General features: G+C 40.7%; 4 protein-coding genes across 4 annotated transcripts; all 4 read left to right on the top strand.

Moving 5' to 3' along the window:
* The first annotated feature begins 3228 nt into the window (after positions 1–3228).
* On the top strand, positions 3229–6552 carry LOC116014329 (protein NSP-INTERACTING KINASE 1-like). Its single transcript, XM_031254363.1, has 11 exons — positions 3229–3563; positions 3666–3798; positions 3928–3999; positions 4104–4244; positions 4359–4430; positions 4514–4573; positions 4692–4789; positions 4891–5040; positions 5121–5462; positions 5531–5910; positions 6013–6552. Exons 1-11 carry the CDS (start codon positions 3455–3457, stop codon positions 6331–6333), a joined length of 1878 nt encoding a protein of 625 aa, XP_031110223.1. The 5' UTR covers positions 3229–3454; the 3' UTR covers positions 6334–6552.
* Positions 6553–8208: 1656 nt separating this feature from the next.
* Positions 8209–11568, top strand: LOC116012389 (mediator of RNA polymerase II transcription subunit 18). The gene is made up of 6 exons (XM_031251918.1): positions 8209–8240; positions 8329–8389; positions 9814–9913; positions 10320–10377; positions 10448–10804; positions 11231–11568. Exons 2-6 carry the CDS (start codon positions 8354–8356, stop codon positions 11331–11333), a joined length of 654 nt encoding a protein of 217 aa, XP_031107778.1. The 5' UTR covers positions 8209–8240; positions 8329–8353; the 3' UTR covers positions 11334–11568.
* A 395-nt stretch (positions 11569–11963) lies between these two features.
* Positions 11964–12392, top strand: LOC116011702. The gene has a single exon (XM_031251103.1). It carries the CDS (start codon positions 11989–11991, stop codon positions 12223–12225), a length of 237 nt encoding a protein of 78 aa, XP_031106963.1. The 5' UTR covers positions 11964–11988; the 3' UTR covers positions 12226–12392.
* Positions 12393–17706: 5314 nt separating this feature from the next.
* LOC116014266 (zinc finger protein CONSTANS-LIKE 2-like) lies at positions 17707–19935 on the top strand. Its single transcript, XM_031254288.1, has 2 exons — positions 17707–18595; positions 19348–19935. Exons 1-2 carry the CDS (start codon positions 17774–17776, stop codon positions 19705–19707), a joined length of 1182 nt encoding a protein of 393 aa, XP_031110148.1. The 5' UTR covers positions 17707–17773; the 3' UTR covers positions 19708–19935.
* The last annotated feature ends 118 nt before the right edge of the window (positions 19936–20053 follow it).

Below are 20053 nucleotides of genomic sequence, written 5' to 3'. Positions count from 1 at the left end.
TATACTTGGGTTTAAAATACACAATTTACATATTAAATATTCATAATTTATGTACTGAATGCTCACAATTTACATACTGAATGTTCACGATTCAAATTGTGAACATTCAGTATGTAAATGGACACGAATTTACCTTGCAAGGTAGATCCAGGTTCATGGTATAACTATTATTATTTAAATTTTGGGTTGATAGTTTATTTCCCTTTTTACATTTTGGTCTCGATAATCTTGAGATTACTAAATGATAATTGATAAGTTTTAAGGGGGTTTTTGAAAAGGAATTAACACGTGAAGACCGGGCCGACAGAAGATGAATCCCTATCTAGGATTCTCCAAATCTTAGTTTACAAATTAATGGTCCCCAAACATACACTAATGGAATGCATCTTTTTCTTTTTTCATTTCTTATTTCTTCTTTTATATGATGAAGGAAATTCCGCATTCAGTATTATTCAAATGTATGCATTAGATAAATTCTGTTTCTTTGTATACCAAAAATTGAACTTCTGACATTCTAATATGAGAATTATACCCCGTTCATTCCACTGGCTATTCAGTGCTCTATTTTATTGTTCTTAGCCATAGGGGTGAGGTGAACAACAAGAAAGAGACAATAATTTACAGCTGTGTTTCAAATCCAATTCCCTTCACTGGGCTTGTTTGTCATTTTCTTGATATTAATGTACGTTGGTTTTTCCTTGTGTTTTGTCAATTTTTCTTCCTGTTTGTAGCCTTTTTTCTTCCTGTTTTGTCAATTTTTTCCAGCATGCTTATGCAAAGTAGTTATTACTCTAATATAGCCCATCAACCAAGCAAAATGTTTGCTTATTTAAATTGTATTAAAATACATTTGAATGATATATATTGACCACATGAATTTGAAATTCTAAGGTAATTAGAAGGTGAAGTTTGGGTTTAAAAAAAAAAGAAGGTGAAGTTTGATTATGATAAAAGGTACGTCATATTAAAGAGTTATTGGCTAGTCGTACAGATTTCCCTTGGACAAAGAGTCAAACTTTTTACTGATGTGTCTCATGTCAAATCTGAATTAGTCTTACAGTGGTGGAGATACTGAATGTGATATTACATTTTAAAAAAACAGTACACTCTCATGTGTATTGTCCTCATAAATTAGTGTTTCTTTTTAATGTTTGTTTAAAATAAAGTGAAATATTCATTACAACTATAGATCAAACATTCTAAAAACACTGATCACACATTTATGCACTATCATGACGACTTTTCTTTAATTTTGTTAAGGTTAAAGGACGCTGGTTGTATCGTTATTTTTGAGGTGGTTCTAATCTGGGATCAAAGAAGAAAGAAAAGTTGGGAGGTGTGTTTGGATAATGTCTGGTGTGATTCCTGGCTTTCTCCATCCATCAGTAAACAGAATTTGAAAGATGGGAATCATAATGTCTACTCATTAAACCAAAGGGAGAAGGTGGCGTGAGGATGCATGTCAGCTTTTGCTTTTTATTATATACTGTTTATTACTTTTGACAATTTGGTTTATGTCTTTCCAAACACTCCCTAATTGAAGCCTGTACATTTATTGTGTTTAGACACACCAAAACTAATCATATTATGTCGATTGCCGAGTAACATATAATAAGACACACTCTTTTATAGGGTGACATGGCGTTTGGTTGGAATGAGAGAATTATGGAAAAACGAATTGTAATTCGATGGGAAAGGAATAAGATGCGAATAAATTAGAAATTCAAATTATATTGTTTGGTATGACTGAAATGATATAATGACTGAAATACCCTTGTGTAACTTAACAGTACAAGGGCAAAAATGTCTTGACGGCCAATTTTTTCTCCAATTCAACATTGAATTAGAATTCTTTTATGGGGTTTTTTTTTAGTACATACTATTGACTCCATTACAATATAGTATTTGTTCATACATACTTTCTCAACCTACTGAAGCACAAAGAAGACCTGTGACCTCTCGCTTGGAAGAGCCACAACTATGTCGTTTGACCAGGTCTTTAGCCTTTTATGGGGTTTTATATATAACTATTATATTCAAACTCAAACTCAAGACATGGTTAAATTAGAAGGGATTTGTATCATCTCATATACACCAAATGAGTTTTTAAAATATCTTTTAAATACTTATAATTAAGTAATTAACGTATAGTGTAATTTGAATATAGTAAGTTATGACTAAAAAGATTCTCCCAACCCAAGTAAAAGAGTTGCTAAACATGAATAATTATATTACCGTAGTGATAGCCTACAAAGATTCCTTTTATCATGAGACACGGTTTTTTATCATGGGACCCTGGAAGGGATCAATAATCATCAATCTCCACCCATTAATTTTACCTCGAGATTCTCACATTCTCTCATCTTCGTTTAAAATAAGATTACCATTTTGGGTTTTTGTTGAATGGCCAAACTCAGAGAATGTTGGATTCCCTCTTGAAAATGAAAACCACTGTTCAATGTTTTTGTTTTACCTTAAACTTTTTTTTGGTTATTGCATCTATAAACAATCTAACTACCAGTGTATATATTGCCCATAAGGGCATTCTTTTTCTCATATATATATTTTACGGAAACTTGGTTAAGACCGTTTTAAGTTTTCACTAAATATAATAAGTCATGATTGGATTAATTCAGTAAAAGCACAAATAGATGTGCTAGCACGACAATATCTAATTATTGTGATGAGGTCACTCAGCTAGGGTTTCATGTTCTTGAGCTCAGGGTCGAAGTACTGCAACTCCTGTTATTTGAGGATCTTATTATTGTGGTGTTGTCACGATTTATCTAACTATATATTAGTCTTTTGGTTTATTTTCGTTGTATTACAAATTAAAGTATTACATTTTCGTTAAAAATATTACATATTTGAGAGAGGTAGTATCACACACAGTACATGCATTACAATAATGCATTCTTGAACAAGATGACAAAGTATGTATCAAAGCATCAGACCATCCAACTATAAAGCTGGACAGACAATCAGACACACAAGACTGTAAAAGGGATTTTCTTGATATCCCCCTAGCTAGTAACAAGTTTTGAATTAGATTAGAATGATGTTAAACAAATAAGCATTAGTGGGTATAATGCTGCTGAGGAATATAATATGCTTTATTGAAGATAAAAGGAAAAGAAAAAGTTACTGAAATTGCCAAAAAGAACTTTGGGATAATAATATATAATGTTTTTCCTTACAATAGACCACTGTCCCAATGACAGGCATGCTGGTTCTCTTTTTACACAGACTGCTTTTTTCTTTTCTTTTTCTCTTCTTGGGTCTGATAAAGATAGCAGTATAATGGAGTTACTGACATGCTTAGAATGCTAAGATTGTTTGAGACTCCCAGATTCCTCAAAACCCTCATTTGAAGGAGGGATGACTCACTGAGTTCATAACACTGTAGCTTCTGCAAGGCTTTGGCTTCTGTTTTCTGGATAATCATTGAGTGGAGATGAGGAGAGAAGCAAAGGGTTTGTATTATTGGTCTCTGGTATTTCTGTTTCTGTATTTTCTGGGCTCTGCAGTTAGTGTGTTGTCCCCTAAAGGTGTGAACTTTGAAGGTAAACATTGTTTCTTTTGATTGAATCTTGCATAATCTGCTTCAAATATTGAAATCAATAAGAAAAATATATATAATCTTGGGTTTTCCTTTCTGTGTTTAGTGCAAGCTTTAATGGGGATAAAAGCTGCTCTAAAGGATCCCCATGGTGTTCTTGATAATTGGGATGGGGATGCTGTTGATCCATGTAGCTGGACTATGGTCACTTGTTCTGCAGAGAGTCTGGTTATTGGACTGTAAGTTTAATCAAGAAAAAAAAAAAACCCCATTTATTTACAGACAACCTTAAATTCTTGCCTGCAAATCTGAAATGAAGATCAAGAAATTAAAGTGTACTAATGTAGGTGATAGGGTGTGTTGTGCAGGGGAACTCCCAGCCAGTATTTGTCCGGAACTCTTTCTCCAAGCATTGGGAATTTGACAAATCTCCAGATCATGTAAGTTCTTGGCTCAGAAATGTTAAAGAAATCAGTAAATAAAATGTTTAAAAATGGCTTCTTTTTTATCATTCTGGTGTTCAAATATAGTGTGGTTTTGACAGACTCTTGCAGAGCAACAACATAACAGGATCAATCCCAGTAGAGATTAATCGCCTCTCGAATCTTCACACACTTGATCTCTCTAATAACATCTTCACTGGTGAAATCCCTCCTTTGGGACATTTGAAAGGCCTCAAGTACTTGTAAGCACTTGACAACCAAACATTTCTGAGTAGAATTGTAATGGTTCGTTCTCTTCGTTTTCAACAACTTTGATCGAACGAACGTTTATATGTTTACATTGTTTCTTGGATTAGGAGGCTCAACAATAACAGTCTGCGGGGAGAAATCCCAGCGTCGCTGACAAACATGACTCAGCTTTCTCTCGTGTAAATCTCTCGATTCTTGGCTTAGCTACCTGCATTCTCATTGCCTTGTTTGCTAAACCTCGGTTTCTTGTCTTCTAATTCAGGGATTTATCATACAATAATTTGAGTGGACCTGTGCCAAGGTTTCCTTCCAAGACAATCAAGTAAGCTAGCTAGCTGATTCATTTATGGATTCAAATTAATTGATTCCTAGTTTTCTCAGAAATTAAATCTGAGGTTATCTGATCCTGTTCTTTCTGCTCTCTTGGTTTATGTTTGCAGCATTGTTGGAAATCCTCTTATATGCGCCACAGGCTCCGAACCACACTGCCATGGAACGACGCTGCTGCCTATGTCAATGACATTGAATGGTTCTGAAGGTACTAAATTGTCAGAGTAACTAAGATGTTTTAATTTCATTAATTTTCTGAAATTTCAGGTTGAAGTTAAACTAGATTATGTTATTATCAATGTTTTCCAGCTGCTCTAACTTCGAGAAAAGAGAAAAACCACAAGCTTGCAATCGTCTTTGGCTCGAGCCTTGGGTGCATCTGTGCACTCCTCCTTGGAATTGGGCTGTTTCTGTGGTCAAGGCAGAGGCAAAAACAGCAAACATTGTTTGATGCAAAAGGTTGGTGGCCTAATTCTTGAATTGGTTAGTTAATGTGTGACTATATCGTGTTTGTTTGATTAATCGAAGTTCGTATTTAGGCCGGGATCATGAAGAAATCTCCCTTGGGAATTTAAGGAGGTTTCAGTTCAAGCAGCTTCAGACTGCAACCAACAACTTCAGCAGCAAAAACATCCTGGGAAAAGGCGGTTTTGGGAACGTCTACAAGGGCTATCTCCCGGATGGGACTGCAGTGGCCGTGAAGAGACTAAAAGACGGGAGTGCAGCCGGGGGTGAGAAGCAATTCCAGACCGAAATCGAGATGATCAGCCTCGCTGTGCACAGGAATCTTCTTAGGTTGTTGGGATTCTGCATGACTGCAACCGAAAAGCTTCTGGTTTACCCTTACATGTCCAATGGCAGCGTCGCTTCTCGCCTCAAAGGTAGCAAAGTACTATGAATTGATTCCTTATTTTCCTCACATGGATATCTAATCCTTATAATCCCACAGTGAAGCCAGTATTGGACTGGTGCACGAGGAAACGAATCGCGATAGGAGCTGCGAGGGGACTAGTATACCTCCATGAACAATGTGATCCCAAGATTATCCACAGGGATGTGAAGGCTGCAAATATACTACTAGATGACTACTGTGAAGCAGTAGTGGGAGATTTCGGGCTGGCAAAACTTCTGGATCACCAAGATTCTCATGTTACAACAGCTGTACGAGGAACTGTCGGGCATATCGCCCCAGAATATCTTTCGACAGGCCAATCCTCCGAAAAAACAGATGTTTTCGGCTTTGGAATCCTCCTGCTGGAACTAATCACAGGCCTGAGAGCCATAGAGTTTGGCAAAGCAGCCAACCAGAAAGGCGCCATGCTCGACTGGGTGAGTTACTATCGACCAGAACAGATGTGTTCTGTCTCGACTAAAAGTACATTTAATTTATATATTATATGCTCAACAGTGTACATTTTTTATCATGTTCAGGTAAAGAAAATTCATCAAGAGAAGCAACTTGATGCGCTTGTGGACAAGGATCTGAAGAACAGCTATGACGGGATTGAGCTAGATGAAATGGTGCGCGTTGCATTGCTGTGCACCCAATACGTCCCGGGCCACAGGCCGAAGATGTCTGAGGTGGTTCGAATGCTAGAAGGCGACGGGCTTGCAGAGAGCTGGGAAGCATCCCAGAAAGTAGAGCCCAGTAAGTACAAGATCCAAGAGCTCTCCTCATCGGATCGATTCTCTGACCTTACAGTCGATTCATCGTTGCTTGCACAAGCGATGGAGCTCTCCGGTCCGAGGTAGAGGGGAATGTTGTTTCAGTATACAGCACAAAATCAAGAATTGTGAGGAAGGACTGTATAAGTGTAAGGTTGTTTAGTTTTAAGGTGTATAGTAAGTATATCATAGTCTTGGAACATTGAAAGGTTTTGATGAGGTTTTATTTTGTTTTTGTTTTTGGTTGTATAGATCAGATCCATATTATATATTGAAAAGTTAGATGATTTGAATCTAGAGTTAAAACCTCTTAGTCTTTTATAGTGAGACTAATAGTTCACTAGGTAAACTTGACTTATCTATAATAGTTCTTAAATCATACAGAAGAAATCTATGGTGTTGGTCGAGTAATTGGCTTCGTAACTATAAAAGTTTTAAGTTCGACTTCTCATGGAAAATATATACTTAATAGCCTAGTTTGAATCAATCAGTTATGGACAACCTATAATGGTTTATGCTCTTGTGATGATCATTTACCAGCTAGGGTCATAAGGTAGATTTCACCCAAAACACACATTTGAATAGTAACAAATAGGCTCTCTTTTTTTGTTTTATTTATTTATTTATTTTTTATAACTTAATCCCGCAGGACCCTGCTCTTAGAGTCACTGCGGAGATAAATTGCGAGTCATATAATCAACCTATCGGTTAGATCCTAGTCTTCATATGTACACAAGGGATCTAATTCAGACATTCCATCATTCATAGACTTTTTCCTATACATGTTTCTAATGAGATATTGGGATTCAAAACTCCATACTATCACCTTCAATCATGACCTTTTTAAATCAACGATGAACCAATTACACTAAGTCCTGGTTATTTATTTCTTTTCTACTCATTTGGTTGTACAATCTGCAGGAGTGGTCAATAATGTTGAAATGATAGTAAACTAACTTCAACTACTGTCGGCATTTAAGTACGAATGATTCCGTACCAATTTAATACTGTATATAACCTGACGTGACAGTTGCAATAAATGTGCCACGGTGCATGTACATGCAACTAGTGATTTATACTTGAATCTAGTTATATACGGTTTACCCAAAAATTAATACTCCATGAGTAAATAGATAATAAAAGAGTTTTCTCCTTTATTTAATCTCAAACAATCACTTGATCAAATGTATACAGTATACGTCCCGTTGTCAACTACTATATAATGTATCAATATACAAACATTTGAGAAATCTATGGACTGTATTGCGATACATCTTGCAATTAATCTAATTCACATAAATTTTAAAGACAGAAGCGGTAGGACTATCAGAATTAGAATGCAATTCTTCTACAAATTATACCGTAGACCATGGTCTACCTCCAAAATAACCTTTAGATTATGTATCTGCAGTTAATATATTTTGTACATATTATGTGTTTGTTGTTAACATATTATGTGTTTGTAGTTAATATTTTTACATGCTTACAGATGCATAAACTGTTAACTGCATGTACAAAATATGTAAACTGCAGACACATAATTTTTAAACATGAGTCCACAATGTAAAATGGATCCTAGTTTATGATATAACAAATGCAATTCTTCTCATCCATACTTGTGTAGAAATCTTTATGAAAATGTCTAAATAATTATTCCATGGACTTGTGTCCATTTACATATGAATGTTCATAATTTGAATTGTGAGCATTTAGTATGTAAATTATAAAAATTCAGTTGTGAACATCCAATATATAAATTGTGAACATTCAGTATGTGAATTGTGTATTTTGGACCCGAGTTCATAGAATAATTTGCCAAAATGTCCGCTGTGGGCTGGGCTTATCAGAATTTGGGCCTGGGCTTGAGATTGAGCAGAGAAACAGGTATGGACTCTGAGAGGACAGGCCCATTACCTCTAACTGACTTTTCTTCCTCTTCTCACTGGAATCAAATAAGCTTTCGAAACAGTCCGATCAACGCACTGCTAGGGCGGGTAATTCTGCAAGAACTCTCATTTCCTAAACCTGTAGTTTACTCCTTTAATTTTTTGATTAAAAGTATTTACTTTTCCAATTAATCAGACTGTTCGGGTCTCGGTGACTGAGAATGGAGTGCGTAGTTCAGGGAATTATCGAGACGCAAGTAAGCTTCTTTTTTGAGCTGGATTATGCAAATAATTTTTCTTTCATTTTTATTTATTAAGTTCTGTATAAGTATTTTATGGAATTCGCTCCACCGAATTGCATTTTCAGTGTTCTAAGTCAAGCAGTGCTATAGTTGAGTTTCAGTGGCTGCCATATAACTGATAATTTTAGTATCAATTTTGTGTGATTTTTGGGATCTTAAGTTCCCTGTTTCTCTGTGGCTATGCATAAATCATGTAGTGTTTTAGATGGATAAGCCTTTTCCTTGTTGATTTCGAATTTGCTTTAGCTCTGGGAGTTTTGGTCAGTGTGGTGCTATTTATGATTGAGCTGTCTGTTGGACCCTAATAAATAATGGAGTCTTAAGTTGGGAAAATTTGAGCATTGCGCTATGGACTGCTTTATCGTTTATCATAAATATTGCGTAGTAATGTATGTTGATGCTCTGATTAGTTTTATGGGAGGTAAAACGTGATGGCTAAGGAAGAATTCATGGATGCATCTCCAATTTTGGCGGAGTGAAGGCTGGGATTGCGGAAAAGATGCCTTGGGATTAAAGGAAAGACACCGGTGTATTTAGTAACCTTGGAAAATTGGAGAAAATTTTTGGATAAACAGAAAATGTGTTCAACAAATTCTCTCCAAAGGGATGAACAATGCCCATGTTTTCCAATTTCCTTCACAAAGTTCAAAAGCAACATTTTATTTTTGGGTTTTCCAAATGGAAAACATGGCTCTCCATTTCCTAGCTTTAGCTTCTTTTTATTTATTTATTTTAAATCTCTCTCTTTGTTTTTTGTTCTCAAGTCTTATGGCAAAAGAGAAGAGGAGAGAGATCACCTTCTGAATCTAAGTTAGGATGACAATGGAGGAGAGTTGAGATATGACCACCTTCTCCTTCAATTGAGATACAAGAGAGTGGGGAGATTGAGAGAGAGAAAATATGAGGGAGAGGAGATTTGAGAGAGAAGAGAGTAGGAGTTAAGGGCGCTAAGAGAGAGAGGGGGGGAGGTGAGTTGGCTGAGGGAGGAAATGGTAGAGAACATGTACAAGGTTGGAGATTTTTGGGCAGCCCAAAAAAAAAAAATTGGGTTGTTTTTCCATTTGGAAAAGGAAAGAGTAGGAAAAATGGAAAATTAGAAAATGAAAATGGAAAACAATTTTCATACTAAACCGGCCCTACATGCCATCCTATGATTGATGGAGTGATAATTGTGCTTGGGGGGTATTAAGGAATGGTTTTGAAAGAGGCTGATATCTGTGTTGTGGTACATGGAATTGACCATGCTTAGTAACAATTGTATAAGACATCACATTTATTGAAGTTTTGGCTACTAGTGCTGGTTAGTTTCAGATTTTTCCTGGCATCACTTCATTTTCTCACATTGTGTGCTTCATTTTATTCATTTATTTCCTTTGCAGCATGTTGAGGCTCTTGAGATTCTACTTCACGGACTTTGTGGTGTTCGTAAAGAAAGGCTATGCATACATGAATTATGCCTCAAAAGCGTTGCAAACCTAGGTGAATGTTGCTTTCTTTTCTAACTGCTGTGGCCTTGAATCTGGAATGGCATTTGCTATCATCTATTTATTTCTTGATTGCTTCAGTCTACCACTTTATGTTAGTTTTGACCTTTGGTTAATTTCTCTCTCTTTTGGTTGTACATTTAGAAGGTTTGCATAAAGTGCATGACTTGCTGTAATCTGTATACTCACCTCAGTATTAATTATTTGACATATTACTGTGCATATGATTGACCTCACTGTGATAGTATTCTGTTTCTGATAGAATGACTTTGCATGTGCACGACCCCTCTCTGTTAAAGCATTATATTTTTTCTCAGAACTCTAACTATTTGCTCTTTCCCTGCAAAACTTTTGGCTAGAGCCTTACTTTCTGTTAACAAAGTTCACTTCATATTTTTCAGGGTTAGTGTCCTCGGAAATTCGCCTCATATGTGATCTTGAACAACCTGAACCCACATGGTAAGACTTGCAGTTTTTCATCAGTCATGCTTTTAGACTGTTTTAAGTTCCCGCTCAAACCAATTCTCAGGACTGTTCGACATGTGGGTGGTGCAATGAGAGGTGCCGGTGCTGAACAGATCTCAGTCCTGGTGAGGCCTGTGGTGGAAAGTAAAGTGAGCAAGAATGCACTCCGGATTCTTAATTCACTTGGCTATAAACTAGACCACGAGCTCTTGAGAGTTGGTTTTGCCTTCCATTTCCAAAGAGGTGCCCAGATAACTGTCACAGTGTCGTCGATAAATAAGATGCTGAAGCTGCATGCCACAGACGAGGCTGTACCTGTAACACCGGGCATACAGCTAGTCGAAGTGACAGCACCCTCATCATCCGAAAACTACTCAGAAGTTGCTGCTGCTGTATCATCATTTTGTGAATATCTTGCACCGTAAGTACCCCTTCCATTCTCAGTTTCAAAGTAGTAAAAACACAAACCCCAATCAAACTTGCTACAAGCTTTTTTTTCTTGAATAACTTTGGCTCTTAATATCTAATATATGTGAGATTGCTGTCTATTTATTAACAATATAAAACCTGATAGAGTATCTATTGTCTATCACATCTTTGCACTATAACCTTATGGTGATACAGTGATACCATGTGGGAGTTTTTGACAATATCACTCTTCCAAGAAACGACTATCTGACATTATCCAGATCTATATTTACTAGTTCTTCGCTATTCTTGTCCATTTCTTGGTGATATCTAATACTTTTAAATCTTTTATTTGACACTGTTGAGGTGTATATACTACTATTTCATATTATCTTGTGAATGGTGTTTACTTAGCTTGTTCACCATTGGGCATTGGCAGGCTCCTCCATTTGTCAAAACCAGGCAACTCAACAGGGGTGGTTCCTACCGCCGCCGCAGCTGCTGCATCTCTGATATCAGATGGTGGAGGCACAAAACTGTAGTGCAGATACAATCAAAAGAAGCTTTCATTGCCAGTTTTTTTCTTCTCCTTTTTCCTTTTGCATCGCATGTAATACCACAAAATTCCCAACAGCAAATGCTTATTTGAATGAACAGATCAGATAGTTTTGTGAGAGAACGAGCATAAGACCATTTTATGGGACGTGTAATATTTTCTGTAGATCTTATATGTAAAATATTATATTCTGTTAAAAAGTATTACATGTTTTACATAAATTTGTAGATATTACGAAGTAGCACTGAACCAAGTCAATCATCTAATCAGTTAACAATTTTTTTGAGTAATAATAAGTTAAATTTGTAAATATTTGTGATGGATAAGTCTTAACGATATGATCAACTTAGTTGGATTGTTTAAATTGATGAGTGTATTTATATATGCACTACAACTAAGACTTGTAGTAGATTGGTGGCAGCCTAATCTGCATGCCACATGCATGCATGCAGCCTTGACCTAGCTACGTGGCGCATTCCCCCATTATCCACAGCGTTTCGTATGTAGAGCGAGGCGGCGGCTGCATATGCATGCGTGTAACATAGTTACTACATATATGTGATTGAAGACTCAAAAGAGGAAGCAAATTAATTAAAGCAGGTTTATATAGGAAGAACTGAAGAAGAAGATCAGAATTGAAGATGTCAGGAGCACAAGGAGCGCAGCCAAAGGAGTCGAGAACCGCAACAACGTACGAGTCGGTTCCGCAGGAAGAGAACAAGACGCGACTCGACATCCGGTCCCGCGAGGACGAGAGGGGAATTGAGGTCGACAAGATTCAGGACAAGGTTAAAGATGCCGCCGGCAAAGGAGGTCCGGTTTTCGGCGCCGGTAAGGAAGACCACAAGGACGACCTCGGCCTCACCGGCACCGGCTAAACAAACCTACGTTATTTATTTAATAATCCTTTCATGTAAATCTATCCGTCAGTTTAATTTGCGTGTATGTGCTAAGTTGATCGGCGCCATAGTTTTGTTACTTTGAACCAACTGATCAACTTTTATATATGTTACGGACTTACGGTGGTAATAAAGATGAAGATTATAGTCTGAGATTGATTAACCTACGTAGTGTAGTACAGAAGTAATATATGAATACTAACCCAAGTAAGACTCCTAACTAATGACTAACACTAGAGTCCTAACACTCCCAGCACTCGTCCCTCAACAGAGCAAACCGAGCACTTGCGAGAAACTTCGTGAAGATGTCAGCCAACTGATCCTTCGTGGATATGAAATGAACCTGCAGCTCTTTCTTAGCAACCTTATCACGGACAAAGTGATAGTCAATCTCCACGTGCTTTGTGCGAGCATGGAACACCAGATTGGCACAAAGGTAGGTGGCACCCAAATTATCACACCAGAGAGTGGGAGGCACAGCCGAGCCAAGACCAAGCTCACGAAGAAGAGAAACCAACCAAGTAACCTCAGCAGACACATCAGCCAAAGCCTTGTACTCAGCCTCAGTAGACGACCGGGCCACGGTACGCTGCTTGCGACAAGCCCACGCAACTAAATTATCACCAAAATAGACCGCAAAACCACAGGTGGACTTACGATCAGTAGTATCACCAGCCCAGTCCGAATCAGAGAAAGCATGAACCGCAACCGAGGCAGATTTACGAATATGGAGCCCATAATGTAAAGTACCTTTGACGTAGCGAAGAACACGCTTCAAAAGAGCCTAATGAGCAGTCGTCAGAGCATGCATATGCTGACACAGCCGATTAACCGCGAAAGACAGATCAGGGCGAGTAACCGTGAGATACTGCAAGGCACCAGCGAGACTACGATACTGCGTAGGATCAGCATAAGGAACATCATCAACCGGAGTGTCTCGAGCCGTAGAGACCGGAGTAGCAAGAGGCTTACAATCAACCATACCAGCCCGCTTCAAAATATCCCGCATATATCGCTGTTGAGATAAGAGCATACCGAAAGCCATAGGGATAATCTCAATCCCAAGAAAGAATGAAGGAGAACCCATGTCTCGAATCTTGAACTCAGTCGCCAACCGAGACACAACAGCAGACACACGAGAGGAATCAGAACCCATGATCAGGATATCATCCACATAGACAAGCAGGTAAACATGAACCGAATCACGAGAATAAATAAATAAGGATACGTCAGTCTGCGACGGAGTAAAACCAACTGAAACCAAGAAAGCATGCAACCGAGTAAACCACGCCCGTGGAGCCTGCTTGAGGCCATACAAAGAACGCTGCAACAAACACACATGATCAGGCGCAGACTTGTCCTCATACCCCGGGGGCTGACGCATATAAACTGTCTCAGCCAGAGCCCCATTGAGAAATGCGTTATGAACATCCAACTGACGAACACACCAGTCTCGAGAAACAGCCAAAGAAAGCAAGAGCCGAACAGTCGTCGGTTTAACCACAGGACTAAACGTTTCAAAAAAGTCCTGGCCAGCCACCTGGTTAAACCCCTTCGCAACCAGACGCGCCTTGTGACGTTCAACTGTGCCATCAGCCTTCCTCTTCGTCCTGAACACCCATTTACACCCTACGACATTCATACCGGGCGTAATAGGAACCAATTTCCAAGTCTGATTGTGGAGTAGCGCATTGAATTCAAGATCCATGGCAGCACGCCACTCTGGAAACAACACGGCCTGCGAATAACACGTGGGCTCAGGAACACTAACCTGTGCAGCCAAGGCAAAAAACTGATCACCAGGTTGAGACTGACTCCGCAAAGCCATTCCATGAGAACGAACAGCAGGCCGTGCCTGGCGACGAGAACGAACAGGCTGCCGAGAAGGAACCACAGCTACCTCATGGTCATCAGTCACTGTGCGAGAGCTCGAAGCCCGGGTGTCCAGGTCGGGATCAGGAGCAGGAACGGCAGACACAAGAGATGAGTCCGAAACACGAACACCACCCGCACCCCATGGCAGATCTGGAGAAGAAGAACGAACACCCTGCACAGAAACAGAGGAGACAAACGGATAAACGGCTTCAACAAACCGCACATGACGGCAAATGAAGACCTTATTAGTAGCTAGGTCCAAACAGCGGTAGCCACGGAAGGAAGGCGGATAGCCCAGAAAAACACATGGTGCAGACCGAAACTGTAACTTATTGCGATTATAAGGACGTAACAACGGGAAACAGAGACAACCGAAGACATGGAGAAAAGAATAGGACGGAGGTGAACGATGCAGCCGAAAGTGCGGGCTATCACCATTCAAGACAGAAGTAGGCAGTTTGTTAATAAGATGGACGGCAGTTTCAAACGCATAATCCCAGAAACGACTAGGAACAGAGGCCTGAGCCATTAGAGCGAGCCCAGTTTCCACTATATGCCGATGACGGCGTTCTACCCGACCATTTTGCTCATGAGTATAAGCACAGGACTGCCTGTGATTAATCCCAAGAGAGACAAACTTAGCGTGCAATTTTTTATACTCTCCCCCTAGATCAGATTGTATAGAAATAATCTTGCGATTATAAGACCNTTTTATACTCTCCCCCTAGATCAGATTGTATAGAAATAATCTTGCGATTATAAGACCGTTCAACAAGAGAGCGAAATTGATCAAAAATAGCATAAATGTCTGTTTTTGCACGCATAGGGAAAAACCAAATATACCGAGTGTAATCGTCAACAAATAACACAAAATACCGAAAACCATTACACGAAAGCAACGGGGCAGGCCCCCAAATATCTGTATAGACTAATTCTAAAACATGAGTAGTAGTAGTTTCAACGCGAGCTAAAGAAAAACGGGATGACTTTCCCAACTGACAAGCAGAACATAACCTAGAGCTAACAGTAGAATTAATTGAACAAGACTTCAAAACTTGACGTAAGACACGACTGTGAGGATGCCCAAGCCGATTATGCCAAAGAGTAGACGAACCACGAGCGGCAATAAGCGCAGCAGGACTCGACTGAGAAACTGGCCACGAGTACAAACCGCCCGAAGCCGGACCTCTAAACAGAACCTCCTTGGTCGAAAGGTCCTTCACAAGAAAAAAACTAGGATGAAACTCAAAGAAGACACTATTTTCGCTAGCAAATTTTTGAACAGATAAAAGTGAAGCAAATAAACCAGCAACAAGTAAAACCTCAGACAAACTAAAAGAACGATGAGGAGTAACAACCGCAGAAGAACCAGTACTAATAATAGGTAAACCGTTACCGTTGCCAACCCGAAGGGTGTCCGTGCCACTGTAGCCAGCCGAAGAAGAAAGCATAGAAGGGTTCGGGGTAGCATGATTGGAAGCACCCGTGTATGGGAACCATTGCTGAGAGCCAACGGACTCAACATCATCACCAGCACCATGATAGACCATATGAGCCTGGGGCGCACGATCATGTCCAGTGGAGTAGCGACGGAAGCAGTTTAATGCCGTGTGACCACCACCACCGCAGATTTGGCACCGGACACCCGAACGACCACGCTGACCGCCGCGGCCACGGCCCCTCTGTCGCCCACGACCGCGCTGCTGCGAAGCACCGAACCTGCCACCTCCGCCTCGCCTGGCAGCCATAGCCACCGGAGCCCCTGGTTCAACAACGTCCTCCGCGCAGATAAATTCCTGCGAAACCAGATAATCGAAAAGCTCACCGAGAGTCACCGGAGCTCCTCGCGTCAAAGGCGCCACCAGCGGCCGAAACTCCGGGCTAAGTCCGCGGAACACGTAAAGATTCTGATCGTCGAGGGTGACCAAACGTCCAGCCAGTGCCAAGTCCTCCACCAGCACCCGCGCTCGCCCGAGATAATCCGCGACCGAAGAATCACCTTGTCGCAAACCCTGCAACTGGCCGAGGAGACGCAGCGTGCGTGCGCGGGTCGCCGATCCAAGTACCTGCTCGATCGACGTCCAGAGATGGCGGGAGGTGACTCGCCCGATCGCCAAGTGCATCGTCTCCTCCGACATGGAAGAGATGAGCAGTGACAGCACTGCTTGGTCTTGACGTAGCCAGGCCGCACGACGTTCGGCGATGTCCGCCGATTCAGGAGCAGCGGCGGAAAGAACACCATCAGCAGCAACCGTCGGCGGCAATGGAAGGGGAAGACAAACAGAAGTGCCATCAACGTAGGGAAGAAGCCCCTGACCACGCAAAAACGGCACCATCTGTGTGCGCCAAAACAGGTAGTTATGGGAGGTCAATTTGAGCGACACAAAGTGATGTGCGGAAGAAAGGGTGGTATGCGGTAGACATGGCAGTCGCGGAAACAGTCCGTTCGGAGGATTCCCCGACAGAGCCGTCATTAGATCCGACCTGAGCCATGCCTTAACCTGACGATGATACCAGATGAAGATTATAGTCTGAGATTGATTAACCTACGTAGTGTAGTACAGAAGTAATATATGAATACTAACACAAGTAAGACTCCTAACTAATGACTAACACTAGAGTCCTAACAATAAATAGTATGAACTATATATTATATTCCTCTTGAAGGTTAAAAAATGATTTGGCTAGGGTGATGGGTCCAAAAGGCACGTGAGTTGCGCATGGGTAGCCCATTCAACTTGTGGCTGAGGTGGCCGGATGCTAAAATCCACTTCCTCAACTCACTCATCCAACTCAGCTTTTCTTTGAATGACTCCCATGCTGCCACCTCACTCTTATCCAAAATCCATTACTTTCCCCCTCTCAATTCCATATCAAATTCAATAATGCCTTACATTATGTCCACTCTCCACATGTGCTACCAATTTTATACTTCTAATATTCTTTCTTTTTTTTTTTTTGAATTTACATAAAATTTGTAATACTTTACCGGAATGTAAAGTCCGATCACGTTACTAGTGAGTTAGCGATTAATGTTTCTTCATAATTACTTTCTCAACTTATTGAAACATGAAGATTCAATACCACTTTCACTGAAATTTGATCCTACAACACTCAACTTACTGAAATACGAAGATTAATTTGAATCTACAACATGGAGAGGCCACTAAACTACAAGGTCAAAGTTTAGTTGCCAGGTCAGGTCAGAAGGGCATACAAGGTCAGAGGGCATATAAAGAGTTAATTTTGAGAGAAGAAATAACTTAAAAACATGAGTCAGCAGAGGACGTTCTGTTTTAAGCGATAAACATGGAGATGGAATACAGTTGGTGAAAGTGTCACAGCAACTGTGGGCTATGGCTGTGCACACCTAACCAATTGATTCCAAAAGCCAAAGCCCACTAGGCCCCACTTAGACCACTGCATCCACCCCCTTGGGTCCCACCAACCTCTCATCCAACCACAAGATTTTCACTCTCCTTTTTCCACCCACTAATTCCCCGCCACGTGTCACCCCTGGATTCTCTCCCCACTTTGCCCCCCTCTCTCTCTGTTACTTAGCCTTTGCTCTGCCCTTTACTGTGCCCATAAGTTCACATTCCACAGGTTCCACCATAGCTTCAAAATCTTAGTTCCAAACACAAAAATAATAATGTTAGCCGAGGAGAAAGGCTATGGGAGTAGTTTAGATTTGGACGTCAACAAGTGGGCCCGCGTGTGCGACGTCTGCCGCTCGGCCACGTGCACCGTCTACTGCCGCACCGACTCGGCCTACCTCTGCGGCGGCTGCGACGCCCACATCCACCGCACTGCCGCCGCCACCGCCCACGAGCGCGTCTGGGTCTGCGAGGCCTGCGAGCGCGCGCCCGCCGCCTTCCTCTGCAAGGCCGACGCCGCCTCGCTCTGCGCCGCCTGCGACGCCGACGTCCACTCCGCCAACCCCTTAGCCCGCCGCCACCACCGCGTCCCAATTCTCCCCATCTACGGCCCTCCGCCGGCCACCGCCGGCGTCGCCTCCGTCATGATCCGACCCGCCGCCGGCGACACGCCGGACGACGACGAATTCTTGACCCACGACGCCGGTGAAACCGCCATAGACGAAGACGACGAAGACGAAGCGGCTTCTTGGCTGCTACTTAACCCCACACCAGCAAAGAACAACGACAACATCAATCAAGAACGAGGGAATAACAACATAAAAGAAGAAAGTGAGAACGCTTGCATAGAACTTCTGGAGTATAGCTCATGCCAAGAAAACCAGTTCAACGATCATCACTATAGCTTAAACCAGCCGCACCATTACTCTGTCCTGGAGAAGAATATGAGCTATGGAGGGGATAGCGTCGTCCCCAACAAATCCCACCTCCAGTATTATCACACCCACAACCAAACCCACCATGGAAGCTTTCAGCTTCAGGGAATGGAATATGAAACCTCCACCCCCGGGTACGGCTACCCAGCATTCAGTCACAGCGTAAGTTTTTATTAATGGTTTATGATTGATGAATAATGATATGCTTCATCTCAATTATAAGCTTATAGTTGAATTGCACATTTATATCCCATTCTTGATTCCTTTTTTATGAAACATGTGTTCCATTTAACTATAAATCGTAATTTATGCCCCTTCATAGTATGTCGATTATCAATGTCACATCTGAATTATTGTGGTGTAAATATTGCCTTCAATTTTAAAAAACGGTACATATATTGTCCCTCCCGTGGTGTAAATATTGTCCCTCCTTCGTTACGAGAGGGGCAATATATGTACCGCTTTTGAAAATTGAGGGGCAACATTTACACCACTAATAATTCAGGGGTGACATTGATAATCGACATATTATGGAGGGGCAAAAATTACAATTTTCCCTAAAGTTAAATTACACATTTATGTTACACCTTTGCAAAAATAGGCTTAGGAGATCCCTTAGGCCAAGGCGAACTGCTCATAGGCTGCTGTTTAAGTTGCAGCCTAGGGCCTAACTCGACTGAATTCGGTGGGTTAACTCGTCCAATTGGGTCGAGTTAGCGCAGTTAACCCAATCGAATCATCCTTGTTTATATGACATACACTTACACATATAAACTGACTTTTTAATTTTTATAAGATGTCATGCTAGGCGCTAGTCTACTGCCTAATCTAGCCCTATTGCAATCGGAATCCAAATAACTAAAAGTTTATAGTTTGATTGCACATTTATGTTTATATATTATTGTTGGTACCAGGTTTCGGTGTCCTCGATGGATGTTGGAGTTGTTCCGGAGTCAACTACAAGCGATGTTTCGATCTCGCATTCAAGGCCGCCAAAGGGCACCATTGATCTCTTCTCCGGTCCTCCAGTTCCGATGCCATCGCAGCTGGCTCCGATGGACAGGGAAGCCAGAGTTTTGAGGTACAGGGAGAAGAAGAAGACGCGCAAGTTCGAGAAGACAATAAGGTACGCATCGAGAAAGGCGTACGCGGAAACCAGGCCGAGGATTAAAGGCCGGTTCGCGAAGAGAACAGACGCAGAAGGGGAAGTTGATCAGATGTTCTTCACCCCATCAATGGCGGAAAGTGGATATGGCATTGTTCCATTGTTGTGAATCCAGGAAATTAAATTAAAGCTATTAATTACTTTTTTGTTGTATTAGAGTTATTACTTTTACTACTGTCTTTTCATCATTGATGTAGCTTAGCTAGCTATGGAGTGTATATGAATAATGAGATGCAATTGGGAGTTATTCAATTTTCTATCTTTTGTTGTAAATACTTGCAGACACATGTATTCATTATACTCTGAGTAAATCAAGTTATTGGTGACAGGTTTTCTACTTTATTTTTAATATTTTTTTAAAAATTTACTGATCAACAAATAATTTGGCTTCACTTTTACCAAATTTTAGTCTTTTTTTTTTTTTTTTTTGGATTAACGAGGAAAACCCCACTCCT

Source organism: Ipomoea triloba, chromosome 3, assembly GCF_003576645.1.
Source record: "Ipomoea triloba cultivar NCNSP0323 chromosome 3, ASM357664v1".
Lineage (NCBI taxonomy): Eukaryota > Viridiplantae > Streptophyta > Magnoliopsida > Solanales > Convolvulaceae > Ipomoea > Ipomoea triloba.
Note: the sequence above shows the minus strand (reverse complement) of the source record. Positions and strands in the feature narration are given on the sequence as shown.

Bases quoted from the DNA above. Each gene is read 5' to 3' on its own strand.
- LOC116014329 (XM_031254363.1), top strand. From the start codon at position 3,455: ATGAGGAGAGAAGCAAAGGGTTTGTATTATTGGTCTCTGGTATTTCTG. The intron at 3,564-3,665 runs GTAAACATTGTT...TTCTGTGTTTAG, and splicing joins TAAAGGTGTGAACTTTGAAG to TGCAAGCTTTAATGGGGATA. The intron at 4,790-4,890 runs GTACTAAATTGT...AATGTTTTCCAG, and splicing joins GACATTGAATGGTTCTGAAG to CTGCTCTAACTTCGAGAAAA.
- LOC116012389 (XM_031251918.1), top strand. From the start codon at position 8,354: ATGGAGTGCGTAGTTCAGGGAATTATCGAGACGCAA. The intron at 8,390-9,813 runs GTAAGCTTCTTT...TTTCCTTTGCAG, and splicing joins AGGGAATTATCGAGACGCAA to CATGTTGAGGCTCTTGAGAT. The intron at 10,378-10,447 runs GTAAGACTTGCA...ACCAATTCTCAG, and splicing joins GAACAACCTGAACCCACATG to GACTGTTCGACATGTGGGTG.
- LOC116011702 (XM_031251103.1), top strand. From the start codon at position 11,989: ATGTCAGGAGCACAAGGAGCGCAGCCAAAGGAGTCGAGAACCGCAACA.
- LOC116014266 (XM_031254288.1), top strand. From the start codon at position 17,774: ATGTTAGCCGAGGAGAAAGGCTATGGGAGTAGTTTAGATTTGGACGTC. The intron at 18,596-19,347 runs GTAAGTTTTTAT...TGTTGGTACCAG, and splicing joins ACCCAGCATTCAGTCACAGC to GTTTCGGTGTCCTCGATGGA.